Below are 12,399 nucleotides of genomic sequence, written 5' to 3' on the forward strand. Positions count from 1 at the left end.
ACAAAGCATTGCAACAGGCTACCCAGCAGGGGTTGTGGAATCTCCTCTGGAGGTCCAGTGCACCTTCAGTAAGTTTACAGACAACACTGAGTTGGGTGGGAGAGTTGATCTGCTTGGGGGCAGGAAGGCTCTTCAGAGGGACCTGGACACTCTGGAGCAAGAGGCCGAGGCCAATAGTACAAGATTTAACAAGGCCAAGTGTCAGGTCCTGCACTTGGGCCACAACAACCCCATGCAATGCTACAGGCTTGGGGATATGTAGCTGGAAAGCTGTCCAACAGAACAGGACCTGGGGGTGTTAATCGACAGATGCCTGAACATAAGCCAGCAGTGTGCCCAGGTGGCCAAGAAGGTCAATGGCATCCTGGCCTGTATCAGAAATATTGTGACCAGCAGGGTCAGGGAATCAATTGTGCTCCTGTACTCAGTGCTAGCGAGGCTGCACCTCAAGTACTGTGTTCAGTTTTGGGTCCCTCACTACAAGAGGTCCTGGAGCATGTCCAAAGCATGGCAGCAAAGCTGGTGAAGGGTCTGGAGAACAAGTCACATGAGGAGTGGCTGAAGGAACTGAGGTTGTTTAGTCTGGAGAAAAGGAGTTCAGAGGACAACTTGTTACCCTCTCCAGCTACCTGAAAGGAGGCTGTAGTGAGGTGGAGGTCAGCCTCATCTCCCAAGTAATAAGTGACAGGAAAAGAAGAAATGGCCTCAAGTTGCACTAAAGAAGGTTTATATTAGATATTCTGAAAAATTTCTTCACTGAAAAGGTTGTCAAGCATTGGAACGAGTTGTCCAGGGAAGTGGTCTGGTTACCATCCCTGGAGGTATTCAAAAGATGTGCAGGCACTGAGGGACATGGTTTAGTGTTGGATGTGGCAGTTCTGGGTTAACATTTTATCATGGTTTAGCAAGGAGCAGCTTTTGCTTGGTAACAGGGAGCGGGTTGCAGTGAAGACCCGGTAAAGAGTTTGCGGACTCTCCCCCGGCTCCTGGGTTCACATCCACCTCCGGCCTGGCTGGGCCAATCTGGCACCTCTGCCATCACTATTTAGGGGATGGGAATTTGAAGTGCTGGCAGGAGGTGTAGGAGTGATACAAGATGGAGGCGACCACGCGGACCCTACAGTCAGAGAAGGAGGAAGGAAGAAGGAGCACTAGACCAGAGACTCCTCTACAAGCCGTGGTGGGAATGCAAGTTGTAACCCTGCAAACCATGCAGGGCAATGGCAGGACCGAGAGTTACCAGCAGCTCCGTGTGAGTGAGCCCGGACGGGCGAGGGACTGTGTGGGGAGACGGCCATGGCATAGGCCGCGCTGGACAGCCTGCACGCCGCAGAGCAGGTAGAGAGGTAGAGAGGAGCTGCAGCCTTTGGGATGAATGCTAGCCAGAGCAGCCCGTGCAGGGCTGCCGTGTGTGTGTGAGTCCCCATGGACTTGCAGGGAGGATGGGTGCGGAGCACACCCGTCCTGAGGAGGGACAAATGGTAGAAGCTATCAGGAATAGACTGACTGAAACCCCCATTCCCTGCACCCCTGGGTCGTTCAGTGGGGGAGGAGATAAAAGCACTGGGATCAGGGCTCTGAGCCTGGGAAGAGGGGAGGTGTGGCAAGAAGGTGTTCTTAAACGGCTGGTTGGACTCTTCATTGTTGTACTACTCTGTGTTGTTTTATTTTCCTTATGTTTTGGGGTTTTAAGGATATGTTTTAGTTGATGTTGTATTAAATTATTTTCTGTTTTCTTCCCCAAGCTGAGTAGCCTGGTCTGTTTTGTCCTGAACCTTAAGTGGCAATTAAGCTCTCCCTGCCCTTTGACAATCCTCAGGTCTTTGGTACTTGAGGCTAATCATGGTCTTTTGTTCCCTGAAGGGCCTAAACCAGGACACATTTGGACTCAAACATCTTGAAGGTCTTTATGAACCTAAGTGATTCTGTTATTCTATTAACAGATATATTGGCTATAGCATGGCTTTGGATGCTGCAAAAGATTTCGTTGTTGATTACTTAAGTAAAATATAAGGTACTATGAAAAACTGCTTCTATACAAGAGTACAAAAGCAATCCACACCTTACTAGCTCCTCTTTATGTTTGCTTGATTGTACATATGTAGAATATATGCAAGAATATATAAAGCAATTTACAGGATTTGTACATGCATATTACATGTACATACATGAACATGTTGTGTTCATGGCAGTCCTGATTGATAATAAACTAAATATGAGCCAGCAATGTGCCCTCATGGCCAAGAAGGCCAATGGCATCCTGGGATGCATCAAGAGTGTGGCCAGCAGGTCAAGGGAGGTTCTTCTGCCCCTCTACTCTGTCCTGGTGAGGCCTCATCTGGAGTACTGTGTCCAGTTCTGGGCTCCTCAGCTCAAGAGGGACAGGGAAGTGCTGGAGAGAGTCCAGCGCCGGGCCACCAAGATGATCAGGGGACTGGAACATCTTTCACATGAGTAAAGGCTGCAGGAACTGGGGCTGTTTAGTCTGGAGAAGAGGAGATTGAGGGGAGATCTTATTAACATATATAAATATCTAAAGGGTGGGTGTCAGGAGGTTGAGGCATCCCTTTTTTCTATAGTAGCTAGCAACAGGACAAGGGGTAATTGGGATGAAGCTGGAACACAAAAAGTTCCACTTAAATATAAGAAAAATCTATTTCACTGTGAGGGTGATGGAGCCCTGGCACAGGCTGCCCAGAGGGGTTTTGGAGTCTCCTTCCTTGGAGGTCTTCAAGACCTGCCTGGACATGATGTTCCTATGCAACCTGATCTAGGTGAACTTGCTTCTACGGCGGGTTAGACTAGATGATCTCTAAAGGTCCCTTCCAACCCCTACCATTCTATGATTCTATGATATTATGACAGGTACAAATAGTCAGGAAAAAGGTATAGCACATCTTTTTACACAGCTTAGCAAAGATAAAAAATGTTCATCTGTCTTTCCAGAACATTTTTCTTGTTCTCTTCTGTCAAAGTCAGCACTACAAAGCAAAATCTTAGATGTCCAGATCAATTGGTTTGTTCTACATTATTTTGGTGCTGTATCTGTTAAAAAAATAAGAGAAGAGCCTAAAAAACTTCACCACAGCACGGAGTGTTTTACAGCCATATGCATATCTCTCATAAAGTGTTAATTAGTTTCTGTGATAACTCAGTAGAGCATTTCTATTTTTAAAAAAGACTATTAGAAGATATGTGCTTGCACTTTTGTGTTTTCACTTAGTCATCATGTTTTACTTTCACTTGCTCCTTACCTCTGGCTGATTAGAAATATTGAGAATGAGGGCCCACAGATCAGCTCGGAGTGCTGTTGGACATCCCTGCCGAACATACTGTTGAGCTGCAGCACTATCTTGCTCTGCTAAAACTGTAAGAAATTAAGCAGGTAATGAATTGATGCAGTTTAAGATTTCCAAGTTTCTCAAACTATTAAATACTTGTATTTTTTAACTTTCCATACTGGTTTACCAAGCTGCAAGCATTAGCTAATGGAAAGACATCTAAAAGGTGTGGTTTCCACAATGCAATTTGGAAGTAGTTCCCTGAGAAACAAGGCAATTGATATTAACAAGCAATGCTGTACTACCTTCTGTAATAAACAACATTTAGTATGTATCTTCTTAGTATGTATCTATCAATATATCAAGCGTAGTTGCAGCTAGCAGGCTGGTATCAAGCAGAACAAGCAGCCATATATAGCCATAAATTAGTCCTGTTAACTCTGAGTGTTATCTTAGTTAATAATAGGAGATGGCCACTCATTCTGGTTTTTTTTGTCTCTCCCCTGTTTTTATGTTAGCCACATGAACATCTTCACAGATAACTGTGGGGCAAGAATTTTTCCATTTCAGAGTGAACTGTCATGTTCTTTCATTACTGGTAAACGTATTCTGAAGGACAAAGGCTTTTTTCTCCTAAAAAGATTTTGGTTTTCCTTCAAATTGACATAAAACAAATATTCTACTGTTGACAGGTTTGCTTAGATGAGGCACTGTTGCAAAGCTTTAGGCTACTCTGTCATAAGGGCCTCTGTACTGTACATACCTTAGAGAATGTCATTCCTTACTTAAATCTGTAAAGTTGAAAGGCACCTTCAGCTACCCTCGTCTGTTGTTGTTTCTCATCTAGGTTACGTGCTTAACCATACCCTCATACCTGAAATGTCTTTCACAACAGACAGAAAGTTGGGAGATCAACTTGCCATTAGGTAGGTGTCATACTGGTACTTATAAGTTTTCAATCTGTATCCTCTAATTTCTCTCAAGTCTTTCAGAAACAACTTCCTTTTCTAAATATCGCTAAATTTTATATTCACCATATCTGGCCTGGCATGACTTAGAAGCATGAGGTTCATAATTATAAATCTATTGAACTGATTCCTTTCTATTTTCCTCTCTTCTTGAATACTGAGTAGACAGTCTGACAATTTTCTGTTTAACGTGCAGAGCTCTAACACAGTGTGTGACTCTTTTTTCCTCAACTAAGAGGGCAAAAAGGAAAAGCATTCCCTCAAAACTTTAGAAAAGACTGTGATTTATCTTAGCATGAGTGTTTACCTTATTTTTTCCTACTGAGACACAAAATATTAAAAAGTAGGTTTGTTATATGTGAGATGGGTTTTACTAAATACAATAAATAAAATTCCTCACATTTGACAAATCATCTAATGTAAGAGCAAAATCAGTACATTAGCGGCAATTGAAGTCATAACCAACAGCCAATAGAACACGCAGTAGAGTTCCAGCTGAATGAGATGAGATTTCAGTTTATGGTCAAGACCTCTAACTTACATTTTTACAAAATGTAGTGTCTTTTCATGAAGGAAAAGCTAAGGTAATCTCTGTAACAGAGGCTGTTCTACATAGACAAGAGATAAAGCATGAAAATTATGTTGTGGAGTTGAATGATTGGCTCAGGAAGTTCAAATGGGGAATTTACTTGGAAAAACAGGACAGGAATAGAGTGATGGACAGTACCCTAACAAGCTGCTCTTGGATCAGAAAACAGACAATAAGGGATAGAAAGAGGACCACAAAAGAAGTAAGAAAGAAAGGTCCCTGTTTTGGTACTGCAACAAAAAATAAATTTAAAAAAGGAAGACTTTTGGAATGGAATCGACTAATTGTTTTTTCTTCGATGGTAATAATGTTTAGTAGGAATCACAGTAGACAGTAAGGAGCAAATACTGATGGATTTCAAACATTCCTTGTACTTTTCTTCTATAAACAAACTTGAACTAATAAATTGTTATTGCTTTTATCTTTCCTTTTGTTTTGTAGGTTATTCCTCAACCTACCAAATTCCACCCAGAATTTCTTCAGTAGAAGCAATATATAGAGACAAATGATTAAATTTTCCATAGTGGATAAGTATTAAGAGTATTTAGCAAGTTCTGCAATTGCAAATAACCGTTAGGAAGACTCTGTTCTGACACACAGGCGTAAATTCCATTACGCTAATGAGAACTTTGTGTGCAGAGAAGGGAGTCCAGATATTTTGATTTTAAAATGCAATTCAGTAGTGGCATAACTTATGACCGAAAAGTTACGTCTCTATGCTTCCCATTTGATATTTAATGAAACATCTGTGGAGCTATTTATCTGGTAGATACTGGTTGACTGCAAATGCTTGCTTTTCTGTCCGTCTAAATTACAACAGTATTACTGACTGTCTCTGTCTAAATTACAATGGTATTACTGACAATGCATTGTGCTAGTCTGTCTAAATTCACAAAATTTTAAGAGGTACACGTAACTGAGATAGAAATTTAGTAAATGCATTCCTAACTACTCACAGTTTATTACAGATGAAAACAGATCCATACCTTTCTGTCCAACACGCACATGTTCATTTTCAAAGAATTCTAGAAAATAAGGAAATAAAAAAAAAGGCAAGAAGTAATGAAAAAAGATACTTCAGATAGTAATGTATTTTAAATTTTTACCTATGAGATGCAAATGATTTTTACTGCTAATGTCACTAAAAATTAACCTGCATCAGCATCAATATACAGATTTTTTCTTGCCCGAATGACACAGATACCAAAGCAGTGCTATATCACATCAACCTAGACCTTCAATTAGGTAAGCTTCCATTTAAAAAGAAAAAAAATCACTTGTTGTTACATTGCTTCCCATTTTTATATGGAAAGACCATTTAAAAACCTGTTTATACAGGAATAAATGCATACATCAGAAAATAACAGAAATTAATACATGGATATTTTCTGTAGTTTTCTCCTAAAGGCAGTTATTTAAAAGATATTTATGTATACGCCTATCTGTTAGTTGCCTTAACCGATTAACTTCCTTGATTTTTTAGAGAAAGGCAATTTCGTTCTCTAGATCCTGAAGTGTTCAAACAAACTGAATTAACCTATTTTCAACTTAAGGTGATGATTTAAAATCTTCTCCAAATATGACTCTTCATATTTGCAATGTCTTCTATTATTAGCTATATTTTACTAGGAAAATTACTACAATCATAGTTGCAGAACAAATATCTATGGTTTATCATGGGAAAGACATACAAATTACTTGAGTATTCTACTCATTAGTGTTGTGTTTAAATGACTGAAGCACAGCATCAGCTAACCAGGAGGCACTTGTGCTGAATCATCAATACCCAGCTGTCCTATATTTAAGCCTAGTTCACTGAAGTCTTCTTTCTGAAAAGAAACAAAACCATAAAGCAGTAGTTAACAATGTTCAGTTCTCTAAATCACTAGAATTTTCTTGTCAAAGACTTACTGTGAACAATTTCTAAATCAAACATGGTTCTTTTAAATGCAGATATATGAAATATGAGCTCAGGTTTTTCAAGACAAGAATTTAACTAAATTCTTATTCTAGTTTTTGCTATAAGCTCCAGTTTTCATGTCAACTCTGAGTTGCACTTGGATGTAATAAATTACTGATTGAAAGATCAGGTTAAAGCTCTCTAATTCCCACCTCTTTTCCAACTCAGGTGCAAATCTTTCTATTAGCATGAGGTGAAGCATTAAGAAGAGCTCTCCTATTTATATACTATACTATACTACTAGTACCCAAGCATTTCCTTTCATTTACAATCTGACAATATAGAGGTTTAAAACTACTTTGAGAATAAAATTATAGGCTAACTGAATGGTAGGTTACTGATTTTATACAGCACCAAATAAAACTGTAGAATAAAGTAATATTGAAGGTTTCTTGCACAGAAAAAAAAAGAGTGAATAACATGTACAGAAGTATATTTTTGCCACAAAAGAAACCAATGTGGCATAAAAATGGAAAAAGTTTCCTACTGGCAGGTAATTTAGTGTTTATGCTTTATTTTTCAATAAAAATGGTTTTGTCATATAACTTTTTTATGCTCTATGTTTAAACTACATATTTAGATTGATTTTCACTTTCAAAAGAAGAAAGTTATAAAGATACTAATATTATTCCTTACTATTTAGAATCTTATTTATTATAAAGGTAAAATAATTATTACAGAAACTTCTTATAAGAAAAATTATACTTACCAATTCTGGAATATCTTTAACTTTTAAAGGAACCTGAATTAGCCCCAGATGATTTCTGAAAGTAGGCTGTTCTCCATTTTCATAATTTGGGTTTCGAAGATTCATCAGTACCTTAAAAAAGTAGCTCTGTTATTCTTTGCATATATTTACAAATTTACATTCACCTTTCCATCATCATTTTTACAAACACCATGTTCAGCATATAACAATTTCACGCAACCATCATATATATAGGATCTAATTATCAAATTATATCTCCACATTTTCAAAATCAAAGTCAAACTTTGAAGAGGGCAAACATATTCTACTCGGAAAAGCAGGCTCAAATTATTAAATAAAAAAAGCAGAAATATTTTTTGATAGATGTGATTAAGTGCTGGATACACAGTAACATCTTCTGTAAAATTCACTTCCTCAACAATGTCTTTTGAGTGCCAAGAGTACATTTCTCATGGCTCCAATATCCATGATTTTCTTCAGTATTACTTTTTTTCTGAAATAATTTTTATCCATATTCTTACATTGGCAATCTCATGTAGCTTTCAATGAAAGTGTTACGTAATTTGCTCCTAAAGCAATTTCTTACTAAATAACAATACACCCAAAGATCTTTTTTTCATTTAAGAAAAATAAATAATTGTAGTATTGAAAACCTAAATTAAGGATAAAATTGATCTAAAAGTAACTGATCTATAAAGGAATTTACAGTCTCTTACATATTGTTATTTCATGATATTATAACATTGAGCTTGCAAGGATTCCTTCTGAGATGAATTTCCAGCTCTTACAAAGTTTTTCCGTAACATCCCACCTCTACAATTCTTAGTCTTTTAAGTATTCTAATACCATATAAACTGTCAGATTTGTAAATTAAAAGATTAATCTAAGAAACTGCAAACTCTGGGAAGAAAACGGTATACAAGAAAGAGTGACTGTAAGGGTCACTGTTACATAAGGCTAAAATGGATTTATTTAGAGATTTAAGATTAAATACAGAACTTGACTGTTGGCACAGTGATGGAAAGCACAAAAAGTTTAATTTTTTCAATATTATTATCACAAAATGATCAAGAACTCTTTAGAAATATAATAAAATGGGCAGAAAATGTATTGTCAGATTAAGAATAGTATTTGTAATTCATAACCAGTACACTTACACAAATATAAATCTCCTCTACCACAACAAAAGACATTCCACTAAACTTTCACTGAATCCTATCAAAATACCAGTACATTAATTCTGACTGATAATTCAGTATTGGACTTCTAAGATTTATTCTGTAAATTAGGAGGCAATTCTACAATGTCATCATGCTGCAGATGATTTGTTTCCTGCATAACTAACAAGATATACAAACGCTGATTTTTAAAAAAAAATTTAAATCACATCTTAACACAAAATCTTTTACTGTGTCACCATTGACTGTCATCAACAATGTTTATTGTCCATCAGTCATGTCTATTCTAGGCATAGATGGTAAAGCAAGTTCTGTTTTACTAAGACATTCTGCGCTTGAACCATATAAGATGGATGATGAGTAATACTGTCATTTCCAACTTCAAAGATCCAGCAATCACCATTTTTTTAATGGTTTGGTTTAACTATAGAAAAAAGCCTCCAAATTCTACACATTTCTTTTTCATGTTCTATTTCTCAGTCTTCACAGATGACCTACATCAACTACATACCATCTACCACCAAACAGACTATCAGCTTCACATACTGCAATTTATCAGCTTAATGTATTGCCATTTAAAATGTAAAATTATTTATGAAATCAGTTGGAAAACTGCTCTCAGAAGAAAAACATCTTCTCCAAACAACAGTTTGGAGTTAGAGAAATTTATCGCAACCACAATTTAAAACTACAATTAGAAACAAAGAGACAATAGCATTTTGCTTTGTAAACAAAACATGGAGTGGTAAAAACATGCAAAATTTCACTTGCTATAAAGGACAAATTATTTTAAATACATCAAACAAGTCTTTTTCCCACTTCATATAAAAGATTATAATGGATGCAGATCAGTGGCTGAGTCAGTGTTTCATAAACACTTACTTCAAGAAAATCTTTAGGTGCATAAACAGGCCGAAAGAGACTTAGATCTGAAACAAGATTTCAATGATGTTATGTTAAAATCAAGAGGTTAAAAAAACAGGCAATTTTCTGATGCCTGTAACACAACCTATCAATTTCAACATCATTTTAGAGCTAAGATTAATATATATGATCATAGATATCATAGGTAAAACCACTCTGTATTCTCTATTAGTGCCTTAATTTCGTAAATCCAAAGTACATGAACAGAAGTCACAGGAAGTTTTAATTATACTACATAAATCTTCAGATTGAACCGTTCTCTGACATAGGAGAGGCAGGATATTCAAAAAAGGAGCTTTTTAACAGCATAGATTGTTGAACTAATGATACTGCTGGCAAAATAAGAGACTAGTCATAAAAAATCCATGCGAAGTATTTGTCATTGCAGAGATGGTGCTGTGATACAAACCAGCACCTTTGCAGAATCACTTATTTTAAGGAACTTGGATATGAACTAATGAGGCAGTTAGCCTTGTTCTCCAAAAGCATGACTATTCCGTGCAAGTATGTTTTATCTTTTGTTAATAAAACCTCTGAGCTTAATTATCCACAATTCTGAACGTTTTCCTTCTATTAGCCTCAGCTTACACCACAAGGAGCTGTGCCTTAGCTCTACAAATCTCTTAAGCACTTGAATGAAGGTTATGATACCATAACTTGTCAAGGGCAATTCAAAGTTAGTACAATAACTTGAAAAAAATAACAATGACATGAATATTTATTTATGTATAGTGACATATTACCAGTGAGAAAATAAGATTGAAATCCGTTCACCTTGAAGTCACTGTATTAATCTTTGACTCATAAATTATATGTACATGCTATTTTTCTATGTAGAAAAGCAATACACATAAATTTAGTTGACCTTACCTGGTTCATCAGTTCCCATTTCATTCCATTTATTAAGCAGTTCTTTCTGTTCACTTAGAGGCCTCTGAAAGGCACAAGAAAGTAAGTTTTATTTTTTTAACAGAACTAGTAAAAACATGCCTATTTTAAATACATAAATTTATGTAACAGTTTGCTCTAGAAACACAAACTTACTTTTGCTTACAAATTATCGCCAGCCTGAAGGTATATTCTAGAGGAGAAAGTCCAAGTTCCAGTTCAAAGCCAAAAAGGAGACAAATAATTCCATGTGTTTACTAATGAATTTTAGGCTATTTAGTAGACACTTTCACATTACTGAAGATTTACTGCTTATTCCATACAGCTGGTGGACTGTGTCATGAAATTCCTGCCCCTGGCACAGGCATGACAAGCAAACACAGCTGCCTCCTTTATCTCACATGATAAACCATACAGGTTCTGCTACTTGTCATAGATACACAACATGAGAAACATAAAGAACAATTCCATGACCTAAAATTAAAGCGTCTAAATTTATAAAAACCAAAACAAAACAGAGCAGAATGAAACAAAATTAGCAACGTACCACTATCTCTGTCTCCTAAAGTACCAGTTCAACTACAGCTTTCTCCAGCACACACAGTATATCTATGTTGTGTACAGTCTAAGCAGCTGGCAATTGCACAGCTGAGGGTGCAAATAAAACAGTTCTATTAAGAGCAATGAGTGTAGCACTCAGCTTTCCAACACACTGCTCCCTCAAGAGGATAACTACTGCAACAACAAAGGAAGACGATCTACTTCTAAACATCACCCTCTCCCAAGTTGAGCTGATTCATATATTGCTAATACCCCTGAAAATTATTCTGTATTAAAGTTATTTGGATACTAGCCTTCCAGCTCTTGATAACCACGTGTAAAATTAACATTGCATTATAAGTATGTAAGAAGAGGCTTAATTTCAAAAAAAGTCAGTTTGGCAAGTGAAAGTTAATACATTACCTTCTGTGCTAGTGGGATACTGAGTTCCGTGCACATGCTGTTCAGACTTTTCAGAATTCGCTTCTCCCAGCTTCCCTAAAACACATATACACACACACACACACACAAAAGACCCCATGGAATAGCAAGCAGCTTTTTTAAGTCATATATAAGAAAGGATACCAAGAGTCACCGACTGTCATCTGCAAAAATGCTAAAGGAATATTTGCATGCTTGTTTAAAAGGAAACAACAGAACAAACAGATTTCATCATTTACACCACAACAAAGAACCAGAAAAATAAGTTGTTGACATTTCAGATCTCCAAAAAGCAGGTATTTCACACTTACTCATTTTTTACATATGCATAATAATCATGCTTCCTTATTTATCAACGTTTAACACATTTTTCAAACAATTATAAGCAGGGCAATCAACTGTGTGCAGAGAATGCCTTCTCCACTTTCTGACCTGAAGAGAATGCAAGTCTTTCTCCACAAAAGGTACTTTAGATGTTCTCAGAAGTTAGATAAGTTAGAAATCTGGTATTCTGTAATGCTCAAAAAAATAGTTCTTCTAAAATAATGCTCATGAGTTAGTTCTCTAACTAAATAGAAATCCAGAAGTAGAAAATATCTCAGTAGCAAGTGGACAGCTTAAAGAGCAATCAGATTATTCTTCTGACTATTGCATTAAACTTCAAACTTACCATATGGCGCCTAATCCACGGATAATTCCTCTGAAGTCAATGCCAACTAGTATTGACTTCCTTGTCAACTGACTTAGGATTTTGCTTCCGTGATTACAGCAGCACTGGTGGGTTTTATATTTAATTTAGTTTTCTGTGGGTGATGACTCAAGCCTCAATCAAATGAATGCAAAGACTCCTCTTAATGTCATTTAGCTCTATTTATTATTTTTCATTTGCTCTGGACACAAATTTTATAACAGTTAGTTACT

At 36.7% G+C, this 12,399-nt stretch overlaps 1 protein-coding gene across 2 annotated transcripts in view; it reads right to left on the reverse strand.

Moving 5' to 3' along the window:
- TBC1D19 (TBC1 domain family member 19) overlaps positions 1 to 12,399 on the reverse strand; it is a 54,602-nt gene that overhangs the window by 21,849 nt on the left and 20,354 nt on the right. For both annotated transcript variants that reach the window (XM_061992956.1, XM_061992955.1), the window contains exons 5-11: positions 11,461 to 11,535; positions 10,480 to 10,543; positions 9,568 to 9,614; positions 7,508 to 7,618; positions 6,595 to 6,667; positions 5,825 to 5,863; positions 3,255 to 3,367 (exon numbers count right to left, since the gene is read on the reverse strand). In XM_061992956.1, the coding sequence (XP_061848940.1) occupies positions 3,255 to 3,367; positions 5,825 to 5,863; positions 6,595 to 6,667; positions 7,508 to 7,618; positions 9,568 to 9,614; positions 10,480 to 10,543; positions 11,461 to 11,535 (522 nt within the window). The remainder of the gene's footprint in view (positions 1 to 3,254; positions 3,368 to 5,824; positions 5,864 to 6,594; positions 6,668 to 7,507; positions 7,619 to 9,567; positions 9,615 to 10,479; positions 10,544 to 11,460; positions 11,536 to 12,399) is intronic.

Source organism: Colius striatus, chromosome 3 (assembly GCF_028858725.1).
Source record: "Colius striatus isolate bColStr4 chromosome 3, bColStr4.1.hap1, whole genome shotgun sequence".
NCBI lineage: Eukaryota > Metazoa > Chordata > Aves > Coliiformes > Coliidae > Colius > Colius striatus.